Genomic DNA, 23018 nt, shown 5'->3' with positions numbered 1-23018 from the left:
TCCCATTACTACACACTGCCTCAGTAAATAGGGAATTTTATGAAATGACCTCTTAGTTTCTCTATTTATATCTAAATCCAGCCTCAGACTGGATTGAAGAAACGTTATATTGCAGAGAAAAAGAACTTTTTACACATATGTATAATATCTGTTGGTATTTTTACCAGACAATTTTAAATAGAGAAGATGAAGACATACCCTCCTCAAAACCATCAATAACCATGGAGATGCATCAAATTGCATTGACTCAGTAATTATACTTCCAGCAATCTAGTCTCAAAGAATGAAAAAAAAACTATATACATGAAAATGTTTAGTGTAGTCTTTTTTTTAAGTGTAGTCTTTTAAAATAATTATGCAAAATTAAAAATAATAAAATATCTTACATTATTATTAAACTAGAGGCCCGATGCACGAAATTCAGGAAAGGGGCTTGGGCCTCACAGCCCTGCCTGCCTTGCCAGCCCTCACAGCCCCAGTTGCCTCGGCCACCCTCCCACCCCCTGCTTCATCAGGAAGGTCGCCCGGAAGGTCGTCTGGATGGTTGTTCTGCTGTTCGGTCTAATTAGCATATTAGCTCTTTATTATATAGGATGATTTGGGAGAATATCTACTCCAAAGGATATTACACATCTATTCTCGGGATGCTATGAAGATTATGCAGTTATAGGAAAGTCACTTCTAGAATGATGTAAAGTGAAATCAGAAGGCTAAAAAATTGTTTCTATGTGATCCCAAACATGTTCTTAAAAACAAGAAACTGAGAAGCATATAAATATCCAGGCTGCTAGAAATGATCAGTGGTGATTTTTTCCTCATATTTTACCTAATATTTTATTCGACATATTTTATCTAATGTTATAAAGTTAATTTTAATAATTAAAAGATACAATGAAGAACTGCAACATTAAATTCTATTGGAAATTTATTATATTAACTATGTTTTATTATAATAGCCACCAGAGAAGTAAAGAGTGAACAGATGAATTAAAAATCCCAGAAAAAGATTCAGCATCTGTATGAATTTTACTCCCTAATTCATCTTCTTGACTGGAAACCCTAGGAAATCTCAGGTCCAGACCAAATTTTGTTCCTGAGCAGCTGCAGGAGGAAACATGATGCCTCTCCGAAAATGAGAAATAAATCCGGATTTTTATTGAAATGCTATCTGGGGCATTTCATTGCTGCGAACACCTGGCATCCCCTGAGTCAGGCCATCCCCAGAGCAAGGTAGATTATGAGTGAAGTCTAGCAATCTAGTCTCAAAGAATAAAAAAACAAACAAAACCAAAACAACTATATACATGAAAAGGCTTGGTGTAGTCTTTTAATAACAATTATGCAACAGTAAAAATAACATCATATCTCACAACAGGGAATTATTAAATGTGGTCGGACTCAAATCCTTCTGTCTGAGAATCTACTGCCTTGAAATAAAAAGGGGTTGTGGGACAGGCCCTTAGAAAAGGTTGGTGATCAGGCAAAGAACACAAGATCTTCACTTAGCAATCCTTTCATCCCAGAGGTTGTAACAGGGAGGAGGAGGACTCTGTTACCATATTCTTACCATGATCGTTTAGACGCTGATTCACGATTTTCACTCCCTGTCTCACTGCACGTTCCAACTTTCCCGGGGGCTCTTGGAAGGCTGAGTTTTTCATTATCAGGACGCTGATCTCGTAGGTGCCATTGTTGCATTTCTGAATCACCTCGTTGTGGAGACACATCAGCTCTGGACAGAGGAGCAGTAACCACAGAGTCAAGCCCAACAGTGGTTTCTTCATGACCTCGCTCACCTCAGAACCATACTCCTTGTGCTCAGTTGCTTTACTCTGGGCTTTTAGGGAGACAGGAGCTCCAGCTGGACAGCCTCTAGCTAGGTCCCTCGGTCTGCTCTGCCGCACGTTCCTTTCTGGTCAGACCCCACTGGTCACATGGGCCATGGAATACAGCCTGCTCGCCAGTAATAAGCAGCTACATTATGGTAGGAGATAAACCAAAGTTCACTTTTTGTGTTTGCTCACAGAAAGGTCAGAGTTATAAACAGAGATTACCTGGGCCTCACCCAATAAAAATACATCAATTTATGACACATCATTGGGAAGAGGGAAGAATAGTATGTACATAAAAAGTTTTGTAATGTGGAAAAAAAGTCAAAAGGCTTAACAAAAGCACAAATATGATGGACTATTAGTGTTTAGGTTATAACTGTGCATTGAAACGGAATCCTTAACTAGGATGGACTGTTTTTCAGCCACTCAGTTGGCAACTATTTATTGAGACCTGACTATGTGTTGGGTATTGGCAAAACAATGGGCATACAGACATGAATGATATGTATACATTAATGTCCTTATGATACATGCATTCTAGTAGGGCCAATAAACATTAAACAAATCTTATGAATAAATTCAACAATGAAGAAAGTGCAAAATGTTGTGGAAGCATATGACAGATTAACCTAATCTATTCCAGAAAGTCAAGGAAGCCTTCCTGGGAAAGCATTCTTTAAGTTGAACCCTGCAGGATCCATAGGAATGCAAGAAAGGGCATGTGAGGGAGGGAGACAGCTTGTGCAAAGGCCCAGATATGGGAAGTGGTATGGATGTTTGAAGAACTGAAAGAGGTACAGAATGGCTGGCATGGAGAGAGGTAGGAGTCCAGTGGCAATAAAAGGTGCCAGAGGAGTAGTCAGGTAGGCCATGGGGTTTCCTGTAAGCCATTAAGGATTTGGAACTTAAGGATAAGAATCAAGACAAGGATGTGATCAGATGAAATTTGTAAAGTGGTCTTGAAGAGGTCTTAGGCTGCTAAGGGAGGATTAACTTGGAGAGAGACAGGAGTGGGAACATGGAGCAAGTCAGGAGGCTGTTTCTATGGTCGAATTCAGAGGTAAAGGAGGTCTGGATGAGGGCAGTGGCAGTGGAGATGGGATCAAGAGACAGCTATAAGGTAAAATGGGTTAGACTTGATATTGTATTAGATTTGGGCATTCGAGTCAGAGAAGAGTCAATGGTGACCGCCGATATGCTCAGCTGTGTAGATGGGAAAACTGTGGACTACGTTCTAGAATTCCGCAAAAGGAGCAGCTTTGAGGGAGAAGAGCGTGACTTCTGTTTGTGGACATGCTGATTTTAAGGAGACTGTGCAAGTGTGAGAATAGTCGCCATGGAGTTTTGGGAAGAGGACCTGGATCTAAACAGGGCTTTGGGAATAGAGTCACAAGTGTGATATGACTGATCAAAGGATGCCACTGTTTGCATCACTGACTTGATGACCACTTATGGCAAAATTTATGTTCTAAAGTGAGTGACATCAACAAGATGGAGGACTAGGAGGTCCCAGCCTTCATCCCTGCACAAAAACAACAAATTAACAATTACTCACTGATAAAAATAGCTGTGGGAGAGCTTTGGAGTACAACGAAGGAGCCACAGCAACCAGTGGAACACAAAAACCAAGATGGTCCCGCCAGTTTGAAACGCAGTTCTAGGGGGTAGGCGGTGGGATCTCGCCGGTGTCTGACGAGTCCTTTCTCTACCTTGCTTGTTTGAGCTTCAGCAGAATTGGCTGGCAGTAGGGCTGGGAGGAACTCAGGTTTCCCGCCAGTAGAGAACTAGTTTCCGGTGGGCACTTTATTCACACCTGAAATCTAGGATAGCCAGCCATGGACGTGTGGGCGTGACTGCTGCTGTGCATAACATAGTAACCTAGAGTACTTCACCATCAAGGTACTTGAATTGGCAGGAAATGCATCGAACGATTTTTTTTAAAAATTGATTTCAGAAAGGAAGGGAGAGGCAGAAAGAAATAGAAACACCAATGATGAGAGAATCATTGATTGGCTGCCTCTTGCACGCCCCCTACTGGGGACCAAGCCCACAATCCCTGCCTGTGCCCTTGACCAGAATCGAACCTGGTACCTTTCAGTCCTTTCAGTCTGCAGGCGGAGGGTCTATCCACTGAGCCAAACCGGCTAGAGCAATGTGGAAAGATTAATTATTAATTATTTACTAATTTATTATTTATTTATCAATTATTATTTATTTATTATCCCTTGTCATTTGCAACTTGTTATTCATGGAGATACAAGGCTGGTTATTCAAGGCTACGATTGCTGGTAGTGATGTCATTCTACACATCCACAAATCTGTAATTGGGAAGAAAGGATAACAGAAGATTATGTAAAGGATGCCTGGATTTCTCTATGTCAGGACTCTAAATTCTCTAACAACTGTCCAGTGTTGGTGATTCCAGTGGACTGTATCTCTGTGAAAAAACACACAATTTTGTCTTTTTGTCATTCTATTTGAGCAAGTTGGAAGTTTAATTAGCTTTCCAACCAATCAAATTTCTGCATTCGACTCTTAAATATGTTTAAACATATTTAAATATTACTGTGGCTTCAAAAAACTATTGATTCTGAAGTAGTGGGTTTTGATTGAGTTGACTGTTTTGTTTGTTTGTTTGTTTTTAAACACTGGATTTCACCTAATGCCAGATAGTCAGGTGACTAAAAGGCTTTGGTGTTGCTGAGCACTCAAATGGGTTTGGATATGCAAACCTTCAGAGTTAGGCATAGAGAAACATAAATTGCTTTATATACATGAAGAAAATTTGAAGTTCCCAGAGCCCATCAGGAAGGAGGGAGTGAGGAGGAAAGGTGGAAAGAGAAATAGGAAAAGAAGTGCCAAGATGGCAAGAGGATGGGAGCTACATAGAAAAAATGGCCAGTGACAAAGTCCTGGTGGGATGGGGGCTGAAGACTTTTAAGAACAATACGAGGTTGCTTGTATTTTCCCTGAGGAAGGAATACCTTACTTCATCTGTACAACAGCTATTTATTGAGTGCCCTCTACTTGTTCTCAGCGTCTGAGTTATAACATGAATGAACACATTTCTGCCTTCATAATTGTATTCTACTGGGAATTTAAAACTGATGAAACTGGTCAACTCTTCCCAAATATTGAGTCAAGTCTGTGCCATATACAACTTACCTAATTTGTGGGAAGTATGGAAAGATGCTCAGTCTGTGTCAGATTGGCGGGGGGCGGAGCGGGGAGGAGGTGGGGAGACAGGAACCGGATGGCTAGAAGCAAGAGTTTCAAGACAGAGAGATCGTGGCAACACAAGACTTCAGGATTTGAAGGAATATTGGGGAGGATTTTTGGACTTTGTACAAGTATGTAATGAGATTCAATGTAATCTTATCTAAAGCACAAAGTAGGGTGACCCTGCTAACCCCAAATCGCTGTTGTAGACTAGGGCTGCATATCTAGATCTAGGATGCTTCCGAACTAACAGATTTGTTTCTTTTCCTTAAGATACCTATTTCCTGGAGTCTTCCCCTTCCTCAAGAGAAATGATATTTAATCCCTGAGCAAAGTCTTCCTCTCCTTCCTTCCCCAGTCCCTTTTGTACAGTATTCCTATGTGCTCAGAAGAGCTGGGGGAGGTGATGGTCATGCACTTGCCAGAGGTCGCTGGAAATCTGTTAAGTTTCCTAGTGACTCTTGGGTTCGCTCTTCTGTCCAGGTGGCTGTGTTTAGATATGATGGGAAGTATGGGTTGGAGACAGTAGTAATGTATCTCAGCTGTAATAAAGTTCCTTGTGCTCTGGAAACAGAAGGAAACAGGCAGACAGTCCATTCCCTATTGTCAAAGAATGGTTAGTGGGGCCGATAGTTCGATCCTGAAAAATTGACTCTGTTTTCTTGAGCCAGATATTACTCTTGTGTGTGTATGTGTTGTTGTTTTATTTTCCTTCTGGGAGGACTGAAGGATTACTTCCTCATACTGTAGTTATCTAGATTAAAACGATAGCTTGGGAAAGAAGGAAAGAGGACAGTGATATCAGTTCCTTGGAGTGCAAACTCCTCCTGAATGGAGTAAATGTCAGTGCTGTTTATTGAAATATCCTTAGCAGGTAGTTGGAAAGGCAGGGCACGCATTAAAGAACTGAATGGTATACCTTGAGATAAAGAAGAGCTTGAGTTTCCAGAAGGCAGTTTGATATTCTTAAACAAAAAACAAAACACACAAAACTTGGAGTTAGATTTGAATCTCATTTTAGCTGTTTGCTAAGCATATGGACTTGGGTTAGATGACCTAAATTTGCTGATGTTCAGTTTTCTTATTTCTAAAATAAATTTAGTTTCTATTCTAGCCAATAACCTGCACTGCCAGCCTTGTTGGAGTTTGGACATGGGTAGATGTGTCAGATGATGGATAGGATTTGCCCAAATGATATCCACTTATCTGGGGTTGAAGAGCCACATTGGAGGCAATTCATTCTTAGGGAAAAACCAAGCATTGCACTGAGGAAGTTAAGTGCCCCATTACTTAAATCTGTCTCCAGTCCAGCCCAGCTATGCATGTCTTAGTTCAAGGGAGAAAAAGATCTGGAACAATAACTGAAAGAACAACCCAGCGGATTAGTAAGTTGTAGACATCTCTGCCTAGGAGTCCTCTGACAGGTTTCATCACGTTAAGGAGAGGGATATTGTTCCCCACTTGGTCAAAGATTGACACCCTGCGCTGGCACTGTGAGGGTCCTCCACGGTGGTGCCAGGGCCTGCTGGCGCGGTGGCAGCACCCGGGGGGCAGGGATAGGACTGCAGAATATTAACACATTGTACCTGCCGGGGAGCAGAACCTGCCGGAGACCCTCATGCTCAGTGGGCGCATACCAGTACCCAGTACAGATAGGTTTAATGGACACTATTCGACATGCTTAGTAACTTCTAGAAATACATGCTCACGGGAGCAACAGCAAGTGAAAGTTAAGTTACTCCTGTTGCTGTGAACTTTGAAGATCCCCGTGTGGGGAAGTTGGGGTTAATGAAAATAGAAAATGGTCTTATAAAGTTCCTGGTACCCAGTAACTGATCAACAACTGTTAATTATTGTTATTCCTGATGCCATTCTCTAAACAGCAGCATCGATTACTCCTTCCTTAGTGCATAGTAGGTATGTCTTTTCCAATTTTTTAATTGAGAAATTATTTACTGAAATTAATTTAACTGAAAAAACTTAAGCATATGCTAATATTACTATTTTAAAAAAGAATGATAGTGGAAGAAATTTTAGTTGCATTCAAGAAATAATTATATATACCTGAAACCTATATAATTTTACTAACTAATAAATTCAATAAATTCAATAAAAATAATTATATGGCTAAATGTAATTTAAAAATTACCCCTAACACAAATATTTGGAATCTACTACAGGAAAAAAATTTTTTAAATACATTTATTTAGATATACTTCTTTATTGTCTGAAACATATTTATAGTGAGTCAGTACGATATATCTGAAAGAAAAAAACAAAGTTCTGAAATGTAGAGTTGGTAGAGATATTCCTTTTCACATTATGTATAAGTTAGAAAAAATTCATTTTTCTAATGCTTAAAACGTGGCAAAATTATTTGAAGGATGAACAAATGTCTAAAAAATAGGATTAGAATTAAACTGATAAAAAGACAAGGGGAAGAAAAGTTTCCTTAGTCCTTCAAAATTGCAAAAACTGCCTAAAGACACATTATATGAAATGTATTAAATGGAACTACGTTCCACACATATCACTTTTCTTTTAAAAATTGACTTTGTAGTTATCGTTTTGTATTTTGGAGCCAAGCCTTTTTTTCAGGCCTCAAACGTCTTTATAAGCTTTTAAACTCTCAGAGATATAGGCATGATGGAAATACCCTAATAAGTAAGGATGTAAAATAGTGGGGGAAAAAGCCAAGCCCATTCACAGGTTGTACCCACAACATCCCTGTGAAATAAAAATCGAGAGGATTTAAATTAAGGCATCTGCCAGAAAAGCAGAAGTTAATAAAAGGCAACAAAACAAAGTACAGAGCTGTAAATTCGTCAGGAAAGATGAATTATACTGAAGTTGTGATGGAGGTTAGTGAGAGTCCTTAACAAAAATTTAGAGAGAAAGCTACAAGGTTGAATTGTAACAAACATGAAACTAGCAGGGATAATAACAGTGATGCAAGAGGTTTGAATTCTGTCAGGAGAAAAAGCAGGAAGTCATATCCAGAAATTTCTGGTGTCAATTTCCCTGTGTCTCATGCTGTACAGCTGCCACTGGGGGTGCATGGTGCTTCTCTTTGGGACTTTCTGCATGGCTCACGTAGGAAAAACTGGAGACTTCACAACAAAACCGGTTATGCACTTGATCTTGAGAGAAGAATGGTGGGAATAACAAAGTAGTTTTAGAGTTTAGTGCTTTTGAGTTTAACTTTAAGAAGGGAGGAAGAGATGACAGCAATTGAAATGTAAGTTTCAATTTTTCCTCCAGTTGAAGGGTTTCTACAAAGGGTTCTCAGATGAGAACGTAAGAATGTCCAAACCTGTGGAGAATTTTTATAAGAGTTTAGTTGAGGTAAACGGACAGCAAGCTGGTGCACAAGATCTCAAAAATGCTTCCCAGAATGACAGTTGGTAGTTTTTTTTATACATTTGGAATTAAGGAGGGAAGGTACAGAAGATGACATGAAGGTGGGAGAAAGCAAGGCAGGGAAAGCTCTAGGGTTGGATACAGGATAGTTCACAAGATCATGGGCCCTGGAGGGTGGTTACGCTTCTGAAGGGTCTGAAATAATTTCCCCTCTCCCCTCTGAGTTCTAGGCTAAGACGCCTGTCATAAAATACAGATTAACGGAGAATAATAAACAGAAGTTTATTAACATGGATACCTTACGTAGACAAGGGAGATACCCAGATAAAGAGGTGGCTTAGAATTCAGGGTTAAATACCATCTCAACAGGAAGAGGAGGGGAAGTGTGTACCACTTAGGGAAGAGTAAATTATTTTTATGGAAGATAAATGGGTTCTTAGAAGAACAGATGGGAGGTGTTATAGCTGTGACAAAGTTTATCTGGGTGTGGTGTCAACTTCCAGTCTCCTCTCCCTTGATAAGAGTTAATTTTCCCTGGTTAATGAAACTCCCTGGGAGATCTAGTTTTTTCAGGCAGATATGAGGAGTTCAGAGAAAGCCTCTCCCTGCATTTATGGTTGTTCTAGTGCCTGCAGCTCAAAATAATCATCATATTAAAGCAGCATATTTGCGGGGGTGGGGAGGGACTTTTATTCTGCTACTCATCTCTGTCTACACTTTTTTCCTAGGAGACTTCATATATAATGGCTTTATATAATCTCTATATGGTGATTGAACTTAATTTTATATCATGAATCCTGATCTCTTCCTGAACTCCAACTCAAACATCCTACAAATGATATGTGGTAGGTGAAGAATATAACTACTAGAATAGTTTGGCACCACTGCCTTGATTTGTGGCTGAGGTTATAATAGTTTTACCCCACCATTGCTTTTCAATTATTAACACGAATGTCAACGAAGGGGAAAAGGCAAATAACATTTTAGTATTCTTATGAAAATAGTTTGACTTTGCTGACCCCTTAAAATGTCTGGGGACCCTCACCCAACAGGTCTGTGGACCACAGTTTGAGAACCATTACTCTACGTGATAATTACCTTGCCACGCTGAAGATCTTATCTCCTCTCACTCCCTGCCTTGCCCACAGTTCCACCCACTTAAGGACATTTTTTCTCAGCTGTTCTATCTGCTTTTAACTCCCAGCCACTTGGTGTCTTTATTGTTATCAGATTTCAGCTCAAATGGCACCTCCTAGAGCAGTGATGGTGAACCTATGACACGCGTGTCAGAGGTGACACGCAAACTCATTTTTTGGTTGATTTTTCTTTATTAAATGGCATTTAAATATATAAAATAAATATAAAAAATATAAGTCTTTGTTTTACGATGGTTGCAAATATCAAAAAATTTCTATATGTGACATGGCACCAGAGTTAAGTTGGGGTTTTTCAAAATGCTGACACGCCGAGCTCAAAAGGTTCGCCATCACTGGGCTAGAGGCATTTCTTGTGATCATCCAGTTTAAAGAACACCTCTTTCTCCCAGTCATTCTCTGTTAGATTGCCCTGCTTTATTTTCCTTATAAAAGTTGTCATTTGATATTACACTGTTAATTAATTAATTAATTAATTAGCTTGCCCCATTAGAATTTAAGTTCTATGATATCAAGGAATTGTTTTGTCTTACTCATTTCTGTATCTCTATCTCCTAGAAAATAGCAGTCAAAATTCAATATATATTTATTGAATAAATGGATTTTTAAAAGGACCATGAGGAATTAAAAGAAAAAGTAGATGAGTGGCAGTAATTTAAAAAGTACAAAGACTTATAAGGTGGTTTATTATAGTTTTCCATATTAATCTCCCAATAACCATTAATGTCTCCTGACAATTATTTCCCATTTTTCTCATAATATAAGCAGACTTTAATATTCTCTCCACACCAATAGAGAATGTGTACTCTTCTATTTCCCTTTCTTTTTTTAAAATATATTTTTATTGATTTCAGAGAGGAAGGGAGAGGGAGAGAAACATCAATGATGAGAGAGAATCATTGATGGGCTGCCTCTTGCATGCCCCCCAGTGAGGATTGAGCCTGCAACCTGAGCACATGCCCTTGGCCAAAATCAAACTTGGGCCCTAACCGGTTTGGTTCAGTGGATAGAGCGTCAGCCTGCGGACTCAAGGGTCCCAGGTTGGATTCCGGTCAAGGGCATGTACCTTGGTTGCAGGCACATCCCCAGTGGGGAGTGTGCAGGAGGCAGCTGATCGATGTTTCTCTATCATTGATGTTTCTAACTCTCTATCCCTCTCCCTTCCTCTCTGTAAAAAAATCAATAAAATATATTTAAAAAAATAGAACTTGGGACCTTTTAGTCCACAGGCCGGTGTTCTATCCACTGAGCCAAACCGGCTAAGGCTCTATTTCCCTTTCTGATTATCAATTACACTTGGATGGAGTGCACAATATTTTAGGATACAGATGAAGAAGCTACAAAGGCACTTAATATAATTCTCCTTACTTTAAAAAAACAGTAATTTTGTCTGGCCAATGTGGCTCAGTGGTTGAGTATCGACCCATGAACCAAGAGATTGCCTGTTCGATTCCTAGTCAGGACACATGCCTGGGTTGCAGCTCAATCCCAGAATGGGTTGTGCAGGAGGCCGCTGATCAATGTTTCTCTTTCATCAATGTTTCTATCTCTCTATTCCTCTCTCTCTAAAAAATCAATGAAAACATACTTTAAAAAACAAACAAACAAAAAACTCAATAATTTTTTTCTATAGTGTCTTTAGAGAACAGTGTAAAAGTTAAAATCTACGATCAATTTGTAGATATTTGACATCTTTAGTATATTGAGTCTTCTTATTCATGAACATGGTCTGTCCTTTATCCAAATGAAGTTTTCTATTATCAACATAAGTGTATTGTATATAATTTGTTAGAATTATTCACAACTACTATATATATATGTGTGTTATTGTAAGTAAACTATAAGTTGTATTTTAAAAATCCCTTATTGTTTATAAAAAGAAACTTATTATTATTATTTATTTTTATTGTTGAGAATATTACAGATATTCCCCATCTTTTCCCCTTTGCCCCTCTCCACAAGGCTCCCGCCCCACCCAGCCCTTCACTGCACTATTGTCTATGTCCATGGGTTATGCATATATGCATATAAATTCTTCGGTTAATCTCTTTCCACCCCCACCCTTTCCCTTCCCTCTGATATCTGTCAGTCTGTTCCATGCTTCCACGTCTCTGGATCTATTTTGTTCATCACTTTACTTTGTTCATTCTAATCTACATATGAGTGATACATGTCTTTCTCTGACTAGCTTATTTCGCTGAGCAAAATAATCTCCAACTCCATTCATGCTGTCTCAAAGGGTAAGAGATCTTTCTTTTTTATACCTGCATAGTATTCCATTGTATAAATGTACCACAGCTTTTTTATATTGACCTTGTACCTGGCAACCTTGCTAAACTCTTTTAGCATGCACTAATAGTTTATAGCTTAAAAAGTTTTCTGTGAATGAAAACATTTACTGATTACTTTTCTTTTTTCCCCTTTTATTGTATTGTTTTAAATAGGAGTAGAAAGATTGTGCATCTGAGTTTGCTTAGCTGGGGAGTTAAGACAATTTTTATATTCATATCTTTCCTCCTTTCTTACCTACCATTTTTACCTAACAGTATATATCTTATGTTTCTGATTTTATTTTTTACTTATTTTTAAAAAATATTTTTTTATTGCCCTAGCTGGTTTGGCTCAGTGGATACATCATCAGCCGGTGGACTGAAAGGTCCTGGGTTTGATTCTGGTCAAGGGGACATGCCCGGGTTGCAGACTTGATCCCTAGCAGGGGGTGTGCAGGAGGCAGCTGATCAATGATTCTCTCTCATCATTGATGCTTCTATCACTCTCTCCCTCTCTCTTCCTCTCTGAAATCAATTAAATATATATATTTAAACCTTGGGCTAATCCTTGGCTCCTCTTTTTTTTAAATTTCATTTTTAAGATATATATATTTCTTTATTTATTGATTAAGGTATTACTTATGTGTCCTTATCCCCTCATTGCCCCCCCCCTTCCCGCTCATGCCCTCACCCCCCTGGTGTCTGTGTCCATTGGTTATGCTTATATACATGCACACAAGTCCTTTGGTTGAACTCTCCCCCTTACCCCGACCATCCCCTGCCTTCCCTCTGATGATATATATATATACATATATATATATAGACTTTGGGCTCATCCTTGGCTCCTCTATATATATTTATTTTAATTGATTTCAGAGAGGAAGGGAGAGGGAGAGAGAGTTAGAAATATCAATGATGAGAGAGAATCATTGATAGGCTGTCTTCCACGCCCCCTACTGGGGATCATTTGGCTTTGCCATACATGTTTTGAGTGATATTGGTTTGTAATTTACCTTTATAACACGAGAAAAGGTTTTGGTGTCAAGGTTGTACTAATTTCTAACATAAATTGCGGAGTAGTGTTTTATTTTTCTTCTATTCTTTGGAAGAGTTTGTATAAGATTGAAGCCATCTGTTCTTCAATTTTTAAAACAAACACAAAAGTGTAAAAATTACAAAGGGAAAGCTAATTTTTCCCTTCTGCATTAGAATTAAGAAGTTCTATTCCTTAGTATAATATAAAGAGAGTGAAAATATAACTAAGAGATCATTGTAATATGTCTAATTGGCAAAGGACTAACATGTGCCGATTACCTTAAAATTTCTACAAATCACTAAGAAACAATCAAATATAAAAATGATCTACATAATTTCATCCTAATTATTGTTCCACTTATCCTATGTAGATAATAATTTTATTAATTTCATTTAAATCACTCCAGTGTAGCATTTAGTCTTGTAGATTTTTATTGTTTATTTAAGCAGTTTCTTATTTTATGAATATGAATTTTCCCTAATTTTTTGCTATTTTTAAATATTGCTACAGGCGCTCTCCCTCCCAGGAGCACACCCCCCCCTTTCTTTTCCTTTTTCTTCTTCTCCCCCTGCCCCCACCCCACTCCCAGGCACTTTACCATTGGTTTCCTCACTCCAAAGCGCCAAGGACCCAGAGTCATCTGATCTAGTTCAAGTTCAGATGGACAACTCCATAGGAAGCTTCACTTCGAGCCAGTTGGGTAATCAGCTGGAGCCTTTGGGTTTGCAGGAAGCAAGGCGCTAGTTTAAAGAACAGGCAACGTACCCAGGACTGGGCCGGCCGAATTCGGTAGAGAGTTTGTGATTTCGCTTGAGGACCAGTGTTGTCCACCAGTGCAGGCTCTACCTGGCTAGGACGCTGTATGATGTGAGAAACTCCGCTTACGGGGCACAGCGACGTCTGACACACCGTGCGCGACCTCAAGAGACATTTACTTCTTGAGCTCTTTCGACTTATAGAGTATCTCTTCTTCTGGATCTTCCTTAATTGTTCATCCTCACGGGGGATGGGGTGCAAACCCGCAACCCAGGCACAAGCCCTTGACTGGGACTCGAACCTGCGACCCTTCCATTCGGGAAGGGGGGAGGGGGAGAAAGAGAGAGGGAGGAATGCTCTAACCGCTGAGCAACCGGCCAGGGCAAAACCTTAAGACTTCAGTTTGCTGAGTGGGAGCGTGGACTTTGAAATCTCGGGACCCAGTGCATTCAGAGGAGCCCCCAAGGCAGACCCTTCCCACGGACGGCTATGTAAATGAGAACTGAGGTTCGCTCTCCTGATTGGGGAGAACTGGAGAAGGCGGCCTCCCTGCCGGCGTGTTCATTGGGAGCGGGGCCTGCCTATCACCGGTAACCGGAGCCGAGAGCGTCGCGGCGGCCAATGGGAAGGCGCTGCCGAGCGGCCGCCAAGCGCCGGTGGAGGCAGTTCCGGGGTGCGGCGTCGCGCGCCCAGACCCCGACGGGACCGCGGCTTTCCTGCGCCCGCTGCAGAGTTAGGTGAGAGGCGGACATGTCTGGTCGCGGAAAGCAGGGCGGCAAAGTGCGGGCCAAGGCCAAGTCCCGGTCCTCCCGCGCGGGCCTGCAGTTCCCGGTGGGCCGCGTGCACCGGCTGCTGCGCAAAGGGAACTACGCGGAGCGGGTGGGCGCCGGGGCGCCCGTGTACCTGGCGGCGGTGCTGGAGTACCTGACGGCGGAGATCCTGGAGCTGGCCGGCAACGCCGCGCGCGACAACAAGAAGACCAGGATCATCCCGCGGCACCTGCAGCTCGCCATCCGCAACGACGAGGAGCTGAACAAGCTGCTGGGCAAAGTCACCATCGCGCAGGGCGGCGTCCTGCCCAACATCCAGGCCGTGCTGCTGCCCAAGAAGACGGAGAGTCAGAAGGCGAAGAGCAAGTGACCCCGACGCCGGCACCCGGGAGCCGGATGCCCGAGCAGAGGCTCCTCTCAGGGCCGCCCCGCAGTGTGTGTGAATATGCCGGATGCCCAGGAGGGTCCCGGCGCCATCTAGCGGGGAGGTGGGCTGCGGAGGGGCCCACCGGGGTCGGGGGCCAATAAAGTCGGTGAAAATCGTGTGGTCGAGAGAGCTGTGTAGTCGCGGGGCCTGCCGCCGGAGAGCTCTGGAGCAGGTACTGGTGGATCGATCGGCTCTGGTCCGCAGGTCACTCTGGAGGCGCTACGGGCGGATCGGGAGACCTGGGGGCACCCCCGGGCCTGGTGGGGCCGAGTTGGGAGCGCTCCCTGATCGCCTTCTTCAGGCAAAGGAGAGGGAGATCTCCGAAGGTGTGGATGCGGCGGCGGCAGTTATTTGTATGGCCTCTTCCCACGCTGTAGCTCTCTTGCCCTATCTGGGCAGTTCAGAGACCGGTTCTAGAAAAGAGACGGGGGACCCAGCTGGTCTAGGGTAGGAAGTTGTCTATCCGGTCGTACTTTTCAAAATGTGGAGTAACTTTCCGTCTTGGAAGAAGGACTCTGATGACACAGTGTCAGCTTATATTTTTCTTAACCTGTTAGCTGTTGTTGGCATGCTTTGGATATCAGGTATTTTTATACACATGCTTGTGTTCACATTTCTTTAAAATGAAGGAAACACCCAGTATTGTGTGTAATACAGAAGCATGAGTCATGAGGTTGGAAAATTGTTCCCCTGACACTCAGGTTGCGTAACAGTGCAACGCCTTTAGTCATGAGTAACATATGCTTATGAGCTTTTAAAATGATTTTCCCAAGTTTCTAGCTTCATAGTGGTCTTGTCTCCATCATATTATACCCCTTTGGAAATGTAGTTAAGTTTGATTTTGCTTTATAACAACAAATAGCCTGCTTGAAATCCCTTTTGCTCTTCCACTGGCCTGAAGTAATGGCCTCAGGCCAACCATGCCTATGTAAGTATGTTATTAAAGCAATGCTTTAATAAACATGTGAGATGCTTTAATAAATATGTGAGATGTGAGAAAAGGTAAGGACAGATGATTTAAGTGCAGGAGCAAACACATCTCAGGTCAAGAATTCACATTTAAAAGTTAAACACTAGCAATCCTATTCTGTCCTTGGTTGGCCCTTCCATTTCATCTTTTTTCCGCAAGCTTCATGCTGGCCCCTAGGGCCCATAACAAAGATTCCAATTTATATTTCACTTCTATGAATTCATCTTTTCCTGTGAGTCAGGGTTGAAAAGTTCCTGGAAAAAAAAAAGAGTATGTCTTCATCCTTAGTAGTCTTTGGCCCATTTTCCCATATGGACTTTCTCTATTCTTCCCCAGTACTTGCTGAGCATCTCTATATGCCATGTTCAGTACTAGGTGATGGGTGATGGGAGTACAGCTCTAAATGAAGTCAACTGCTCTCTTGGAGTTCACTTGTTTTTCTTGATGACTAAAGACAGTAGAATGAACAGATGTCAGAGAAAGGATTCGCTGTCAGCTTCTGTTTACAGTGCTTGTGTCACTTCACTGCTGTGGACTGAATGTTGGGATTACTTTTCCCATGTGGTCATCTTTGAGGTGTACAAAGGCCAGGCCACACACACTTAGGTTAAGCAGATTATTGCCTCCTAATTCCTGGGGAGATTAGACCCCAAGGGTACCATGCACAGGTTCCAGATGTCCACCTACTTACCCCACTCCTCACCTTTCATCCAGAAGGCTTCCTCATATAAAATAGTCGTAATACCCCCTTGAGGACTGAGATTGGTCACTTACTACACACATTAGGCATATATTAGGCACTCAGTAAATTAAAAGAAGTACCATTTCCTACAGGATATGAGTTTACCCTTTTAGATTAAAGTATAACTAACCATCACTAATAAGATTTTTTGGTTTTGCTTGAATTTTACTGCCCAATTGTTAGGATAGTTCTCAGTGTTACCACTTTGGGGACATGGTAGGCAGTGGAGAAAAAAAAAATCAAGTGCTGGTTGTGACATTTAAGTCTTCATTTCCTGAAACAGTTGAGGTTTATTACCAACATGGTGAAGAAATAAGGATGAAGGCCATCAAGACATTTATAATAAAAAACACACACCACTTTTCTTTCCCCTCTGAAGATTCACAGGAGTCCGTGAATTGAACCCTGCTACTTGAAAGGTAAGACAGGCAAGATACAAGGTGCAGTGACTGCCACCCCACCTCTACTTGCCACTGAAATTCTTAGGTTCTCCTGAACTACTTCCCCTGCTGCAAGGTTCAATCAATCCCTCGTCATTTCTGTTTTTGAGGTTTTTTGTTTTTTTTTTAACCCGAATAATTTATTAACTGAAAAATGCATACCTCCTGCCAAGTCAATTCAGCCTGTGACCCTTGGTGAGCAAACGGCTCTTGTCAGTGACCCTTGATGAGCAAACAGCTCTTGCCAATGTATGGTTGCTTATTTAAAAGGCCAATATTTCTTCAAGTACAAGACCATATGGAAGAAATCAGTACAAAATGGGACCTGAATTTTGATTTTTAAAAGATTTGTAATCCACAGTTGTATTTATAGACACATGTAGTCTTTCCTGCAGAGATAAGCCAGTCAGTGGGACAGGCTGTGACTTGGGCAGAACCTATTTGTTTTTCTGCAGGGCCAGCTGTGTCTTTGTGTCTGAGAACTGGTCTGTTTGGTTTTGTATGCCTGGAATCAAAAGGTTTCATCTGTCTTCATAATTGCTGATGACTGGCCGACTACATGCAAACTCTTCACAAATCCCCTTTCAGTGGTTGAAAAGTCATATGCCATGGTGTTTAAGAACTCAAGTTCTCTGGAATGAGACAGATTCAAATACATCCTGTTCCTTACTAGTTGAATGACTTGGGGAATGTTACTCAGTCTCTTTCCACCTCAGTGTCATCTATTAAGTGAGCATAACAATACAGCTTACCTTAGTGCCATGGTTGGCAAACTGCGGCTCGAGAGCCAAATGCAGCTCTTTGGCCCCTTGAGTGTGGCTCTTCCTAAGCCTTAGGAGTACCCTAATTAAGTTAATAACAATGTACCTACCTATATAGTTTAACTTTAAAAAATTTGGCTCTCAAAAGAAATTTCAATCATTGTACTGTTGATATTTGGCTCTGTTGACTAATGAGTTTGCCGACCTCTGCAGTGGATTTTGGAGAGGAGTCAATGAGATAGTGTGAATGAGAGCAATAAGTGTTCCATATAGAACCGTGCTGAGTGAATAGTAACTATTTTTATTTCTTTGGGAAAATGGATTTAGAGTGAGTAGCAGTAGTTATGGGACCTATTGATATAGTTAAACATGTCGTTCTAACAATCCTGTGACTTTTCTGGTAGAAAATCATAAGTTTAGTGGCTGTTTTATTAATTACAGGATGTCCCTAACTCAACCTAAATAGAAAAAGGTGCAATAAATAGTTGACGCTTATGAACCTTAATTTGCATCCCCCCCCCCCCCGCCCCCGACAATCTAGTTTGGAATTAATGGTTTGTTAAGTCACCATGCAGATTAAAATTGGAACCTGTTTGCTCAACAACTTACTGTGCATGTGTGTTATACCTATGATTGATAACCACTGTCAAGAAAAATGGGGTTATAATACAATAAAAAGATGATTGTAATCTAGAAGGCTGCATGTAAAGAAAGGGAGATACCTAGGGTGTTGGTATAACGGAATAGAGACACCTGTGTCCCTCAGCCTGCTAGGGAGAGTAGCATCTGTGTAAAGTCTAGATTTAAGAGTTAGCCTGACCTGGCAGGGTGTTTTGGGCAGAGAAGCAACATACACAAAGGCACGGGGGTCAAAAGGCAATACCTGCAGCTGGATGTGAATGAATCCAGGGGAAAGGTCTGGTCTGGAGATAAAAATTTGCGAGTCATGATTAAAAATGGTCAGAGTGGACAAAATCATCCAGAGGGCATATATGTATATAGAATATATGTATAGATATGTAAGGGAAAGTATAAAAAACGGGATGTGAGGATCTGTGAGATCTAATTGGCAGAGGAAGAGGAGTCACTAAGGAGATGGGAGGACATGGCCTGAAGGACACCAGGAGACAGAGTGTGAAGGGGTATTTTTCACCATTTGGATTGCTGCACTCCTTGATAGCCCCTAATTTGCTTATACTTTCACATATAACTAGAAACCTTTCTTTAGAGGTTATTACATTTTCCCACACAGCAAATGCTGACAAGCTGGCTCACTTTACTAATGGCATCGGGATGGATATATACACTTTTACTCTTTACAGAAATACATGGTGACAACTAAAACTGTCTTTTAATAAACGATGAGAAGATTATTCATAAAGAACCATTTTAAAATACATTATCATTCTATGTAGTTGAATATATTTTTTAAACATTTTAATGAAGTTTAATTTTTAAAAAAATTATAGAAATAGTGGTAACTTACTAAATCATAAAGGCACTGTAGGTATTTTAGAATGCTAAGCATTCTAAAACTAAATTTTTATAAAGCAGATAATGTTTATTATCTCAATAGAGGGAAATGGAGAGTAAGAGGAACAGAAAACATAAAAACAAGAAAAAACAGGAAGCCAGCTGGCTTCATGCAGATATGAAATTGTCACTGGTAAAGCTTTATTTTGTGTTTTTCTCCAAGGAGAAGGAGAAAATTTTAGGTGTTGAAAAACAGATTTTAATCTCTATATCTATATCTATCTATATATCTATGTATATCTATCTATATCTATCTATATCTATATATATAAAAGGCTAAGTGACTGACCGTCCATCCATCCAACCATCCAACTGACTGATTGACTGGCCGGCACATATGACATGCACTGGCAATTTAAAAATAAATGTTGACTCGTGCATGCACAATACATATAAAGCTCTCGCTGGCTCGCATGCGTGTGTTTCAATCTGTCATTGTTGATCATGAATTTGGTTGACACTTCTATTATAGAAAAAGGGTGAATAGTGATATTAAAATATTTCTTCTAATTTATTTCAATGTGCATGAATCTGTGCACTGGGCCACTAGTGCATGCATGAAAGAGAATGATAGCACATTTGGATAGTAACTTGGGTCCTTGATAATTTTATCAAGCCATGCAATTAAAAAGCCAGCGCAACTTAATTCCAGTTATGGAAACGAAGGAGGGATAAGCCCTACATTGAACAAAATTATCTTTCTTTTAAACGAACCAGACAGGCAGTCTGCTCATGAGGGCTTATTTGCTTTTGCTGTTAAGTACTTTTCAAATAAACTATCTTGTTCATGTCAAAAGCTCAAGTGACCATTGCAATCCCAAAAGATCCCTGATGAAGTTGTGCCTATTTAAGAGATAGGTGTACAAATTACTGTTATAATGAGTAGACATAAAGGAAGCAGGTGTTTGGCCTGGAAGAGATGCAGTTTTAGATTAACTAGGAGAAATAATAATGTCTTGTAAAGATGTGTAATTTCTGATCCCCAGAACTTGGCCAATGGCCAGTCATTACCCATGGGTCCAGGCAGAGAAAAACTAAACAAACCAGGTCTCAGGAACAAAAAGACAAGAGTGAGGAAGAAGTCTATTAGAGTTAAAATGGCCACCTGAAACAGTTTGTCCTAAGGTCACTGGTCTGAGGAGAACTTCTGAAATATTCAGCTCTTGGAGATCAGCTCAGAAACAGGCTTTTCAGGCCTATGTCCATATTCTTCCTACAGACTTTGCCTCTTACAGACAACACTAAATATTAAACAAGCTAACAAGCAATGAAAACAGGGAAGGGGAGACTAAAAACAGTTTTACCAAAGAATACTAGTCAGACAAAAAATTCTGGGAGATCTTATTCCTAGGGATACATAATAAACTCAACATTGAAGTGCTTCAACAAAATACAGAAACTCAATTCAGCATGAATTTAACCTCCCAGCCCTGAGCAGGTGGCACCTCATACAGAGATTCATGCTACCCATGAGTTGAGAGTCCTGGTCCCAGCAATGAGTGCTTTAGAATTAGTGGTTCTCAACCTTCCTAATGCCGCTACCCTTTAATACAGTTCATGTTGTGGTGACCCCCAATTTCATTGTTACAAATTGAACATAATTAAAGCATAGTGATTAATCACAAAAACAATATGTAATTATATATGTGTTTTCCGATGGTCTTAGGCGACACCTGTGAAAGGGTCGTTCGACCCCCAAAGGGGTCGCGACCCACAGGTTGAGAACCACTGCTTTAGATGAATCTGTTTTCATCTATGCTTTCCATCCAAAGACCACCATGAACATGCCTGTAGTTAAACAAGTTGGGTTTATTGCTCTTTGCAGCAAGAGAGAATACATACTGTGGGGATGTGTGGTGTGTTTCACTAAGAGGGTATTGGGATTTATTATAGGTTTTGGGTTTGTGTTCACTAACTTTGGGGCTTTGCCCAGGATTGCATGCTGTTGGGAATAGAGGGAAGCCTATAATTTGGGTAAATACCTCTAATAAGATGCAAGAAATGGAATGAGGCTAAAGTTGTAATTGGTGCATATGTTAATGCATGTTGGCCAGCATAGGGGTCTGTTTGGTCATTTTTGTATTTTGGACAACTCTCATATTTTTGTGTTCAGACATGATTGCAGAGTGCTTGTTTTGATTTTTCACAGCCGCAGAATGGCCTTGTCTGGTATTGGTGTTCTGTGGAAATTTCCACAATAAACCACTGTGTAGCTGTGTCAGGCCAACTCCTAGCAACACCAGTGCCTGCTAACAGTCCAGGCCTGTTCATGGGCTGCTTCCTCCTTTCTCAACAGCTAAAGGAAAACGTGTGACACGGAGAAGAGGGCTTGCTGAGCAGTGGAAGTAGACAGACATCTCAAAGCAAATGTTGCAGTGTCTGAGCACCATGCAAGAGAGCTGCTGTCCGTGGGTATTTCAGTTCCACATTTATGTACTTTAAATATCTGAGTTCTCTAACATCCCCTTGTTTTCATGTTCATCAAGGGACTTTTCATCTTGATTTTATCTTTTTGTGTGTCTTCATATAGAGTAACAATATTTTAGTTTAACATGGTAATCCATATATTCCTAATAATTTTAAATTTACATACTTATATATACTACTTACATATTTAAATGTATATATTAAATAAATGAGGTGGCCTTACTTTCCTCCTTTCTTCCAATATCCAGCTTCTCATTTGCCCGGTCCAAATAAAAATCGATGTTATCCTGATTTGAATTTGTCATATAATTAAAAATTGTCATAAAAAACATTCAACCCAATAAAAATCTAGAATATTTATGTATGTTTACTAAGCCTTGGTTTTCTTATTCATAAAAGTAGGGAGCCATAGCCATTTGGCTCAGTGGATAGACTGTTGGCTTGTGGACTGAAGGGTCCCAGGTTCGATTCTGGTCAAGGGCATATACCTGGGTTGCAGGCTCAATCCCCAGTAGGGGGCATGCAGGAGGCAGCCAATCAATGATTCTCTCCCCATCATTGATATTTCTCTCTCTTCTCCTTCTTTCTAAAATCAGTAAAAAAATATTTTTTTAAAAAGTAGGGTAATAATTCCTTATTATATAGCAGTTAGTGACTTGTGTATGGTAAGAGCTCAATCAATCACTATTATCAGTGATTTATAATTTCTGCTTCACTTTTCTTTCCCTTTGGTATTTTCTCTCATTCAGTGTTTATGATAGTATCCTCTACCTGCCTCCTGAGCTTCATACTTGACCAGCCTACTCGAGATTTCCATGAGGTTATCTCACAGGGATCTGAAATGCAGCCTGTCCCAAACTGGGCCCATTCCCTTCATTACACCCCTCAATTAACACATCTGTAAAATGAAGGAAATGATGGGTAGCTACTTCACAGGGTTGGGTAAGGATTAAATTAATACACATGAAACACTTTGCAGGATGCCTGGCACACAGTAAACACCCTGTGTTAGCTGTTCTACCATCCTTTTCCTCTACAGCTTCACACCTTTTATTCCCTACTGATGCTACCCACAACCCAAGCCCTAAATTGGAGACCCTAAATTCTCTTCTGCCTCACTCCCTACATTAAATTGATAATCCAGTCTTGTACTTTCTAGCTCTGCAATAGATCTTTCAACTCTTTTCCACCCTCCTGTGCTGTCTGGGTACTCTCCATCTTCGGCCTGCAGTGGTCTCCTAATGTGTCTTCCCACCCCTGGTCTTTCACCCTTGAGTCCATTTATCCCCTACCCATAGCCACAGGTCTCATTCTGAAATGC

At 40.7% G+C, this 23018-nt stretch overlaps 2 protein-coding genes across 2 annotated transcripts in view; one reads left to right on the top strand and one right to left on the bottom strand.

Moving 5' to 3' along the window:
* GUCY2C (guanylate cyclase 2C) overlaps positions 1 to 1921 on the bottom strand; it is a 67863-nt gene extending 65942 nt beyond the window's left edge. Inside the window, exon 1 of the mRNA XM_070410652.1 lies at positions 1568 to 1921. Coding sequence (XP_070266753.1) covers positions 1568 to 1784 — 217 coding nt within the window. The 5' untranslated portion in view covers positions 1785 to 1921. The remainder of the gene's footprint in view (positions 1 to 1567) is intronic.
* Positions 1922 to 14275: 12354 nt separating this feature from the next.
* On the top strand, positions 14276 to 14942 carry H2AJ (H2A.J histone). The gene has a single exon (XM_070410651.1). The coding sequence runs from the start codon at positions 14378 to 14380 to the stop codon at positions 14765 to 14767; it is 390 nt and encodes a 129-aa protein (XP_070266752.1). The 5' UTR covers positions 14276 to 14377; the 3' UTR covers positions 14768 to 14942.
* Positions 14943 to 23018: the final 8076 nt, after the last annotated feature.

Source organism: Myotis yumanensis, unplaced genomic scaffold (assembly GCF_028538775.1).
Source record: "Myotis yumanensis isolate MYYU_CA2020_CCGP unplaced genomic scaffold, mMyoYum1.0.hap1 SCAF_3, whole genome shotgun sequence".
Lineage (NCBI taxonomy): Eukaryota > Metazoa > Chordata > Mammalia > Chiroptera > Vespertilionidae > Myotis > Myotis yumanensis.
This window is presented reverse-complemented; position numbering and strand designations above follow the sequence as displayed.

Bases quoted from the DNA above. Each gene is read 5' to 3' on its own strand.
- H2AJ (XM_070410651.1), top strand. From the start codon at position 14,378: ATGTCTGGTCGCGGAAAGCAGGGCGGCAAAGTGCGGGCCAAGGCCAAG.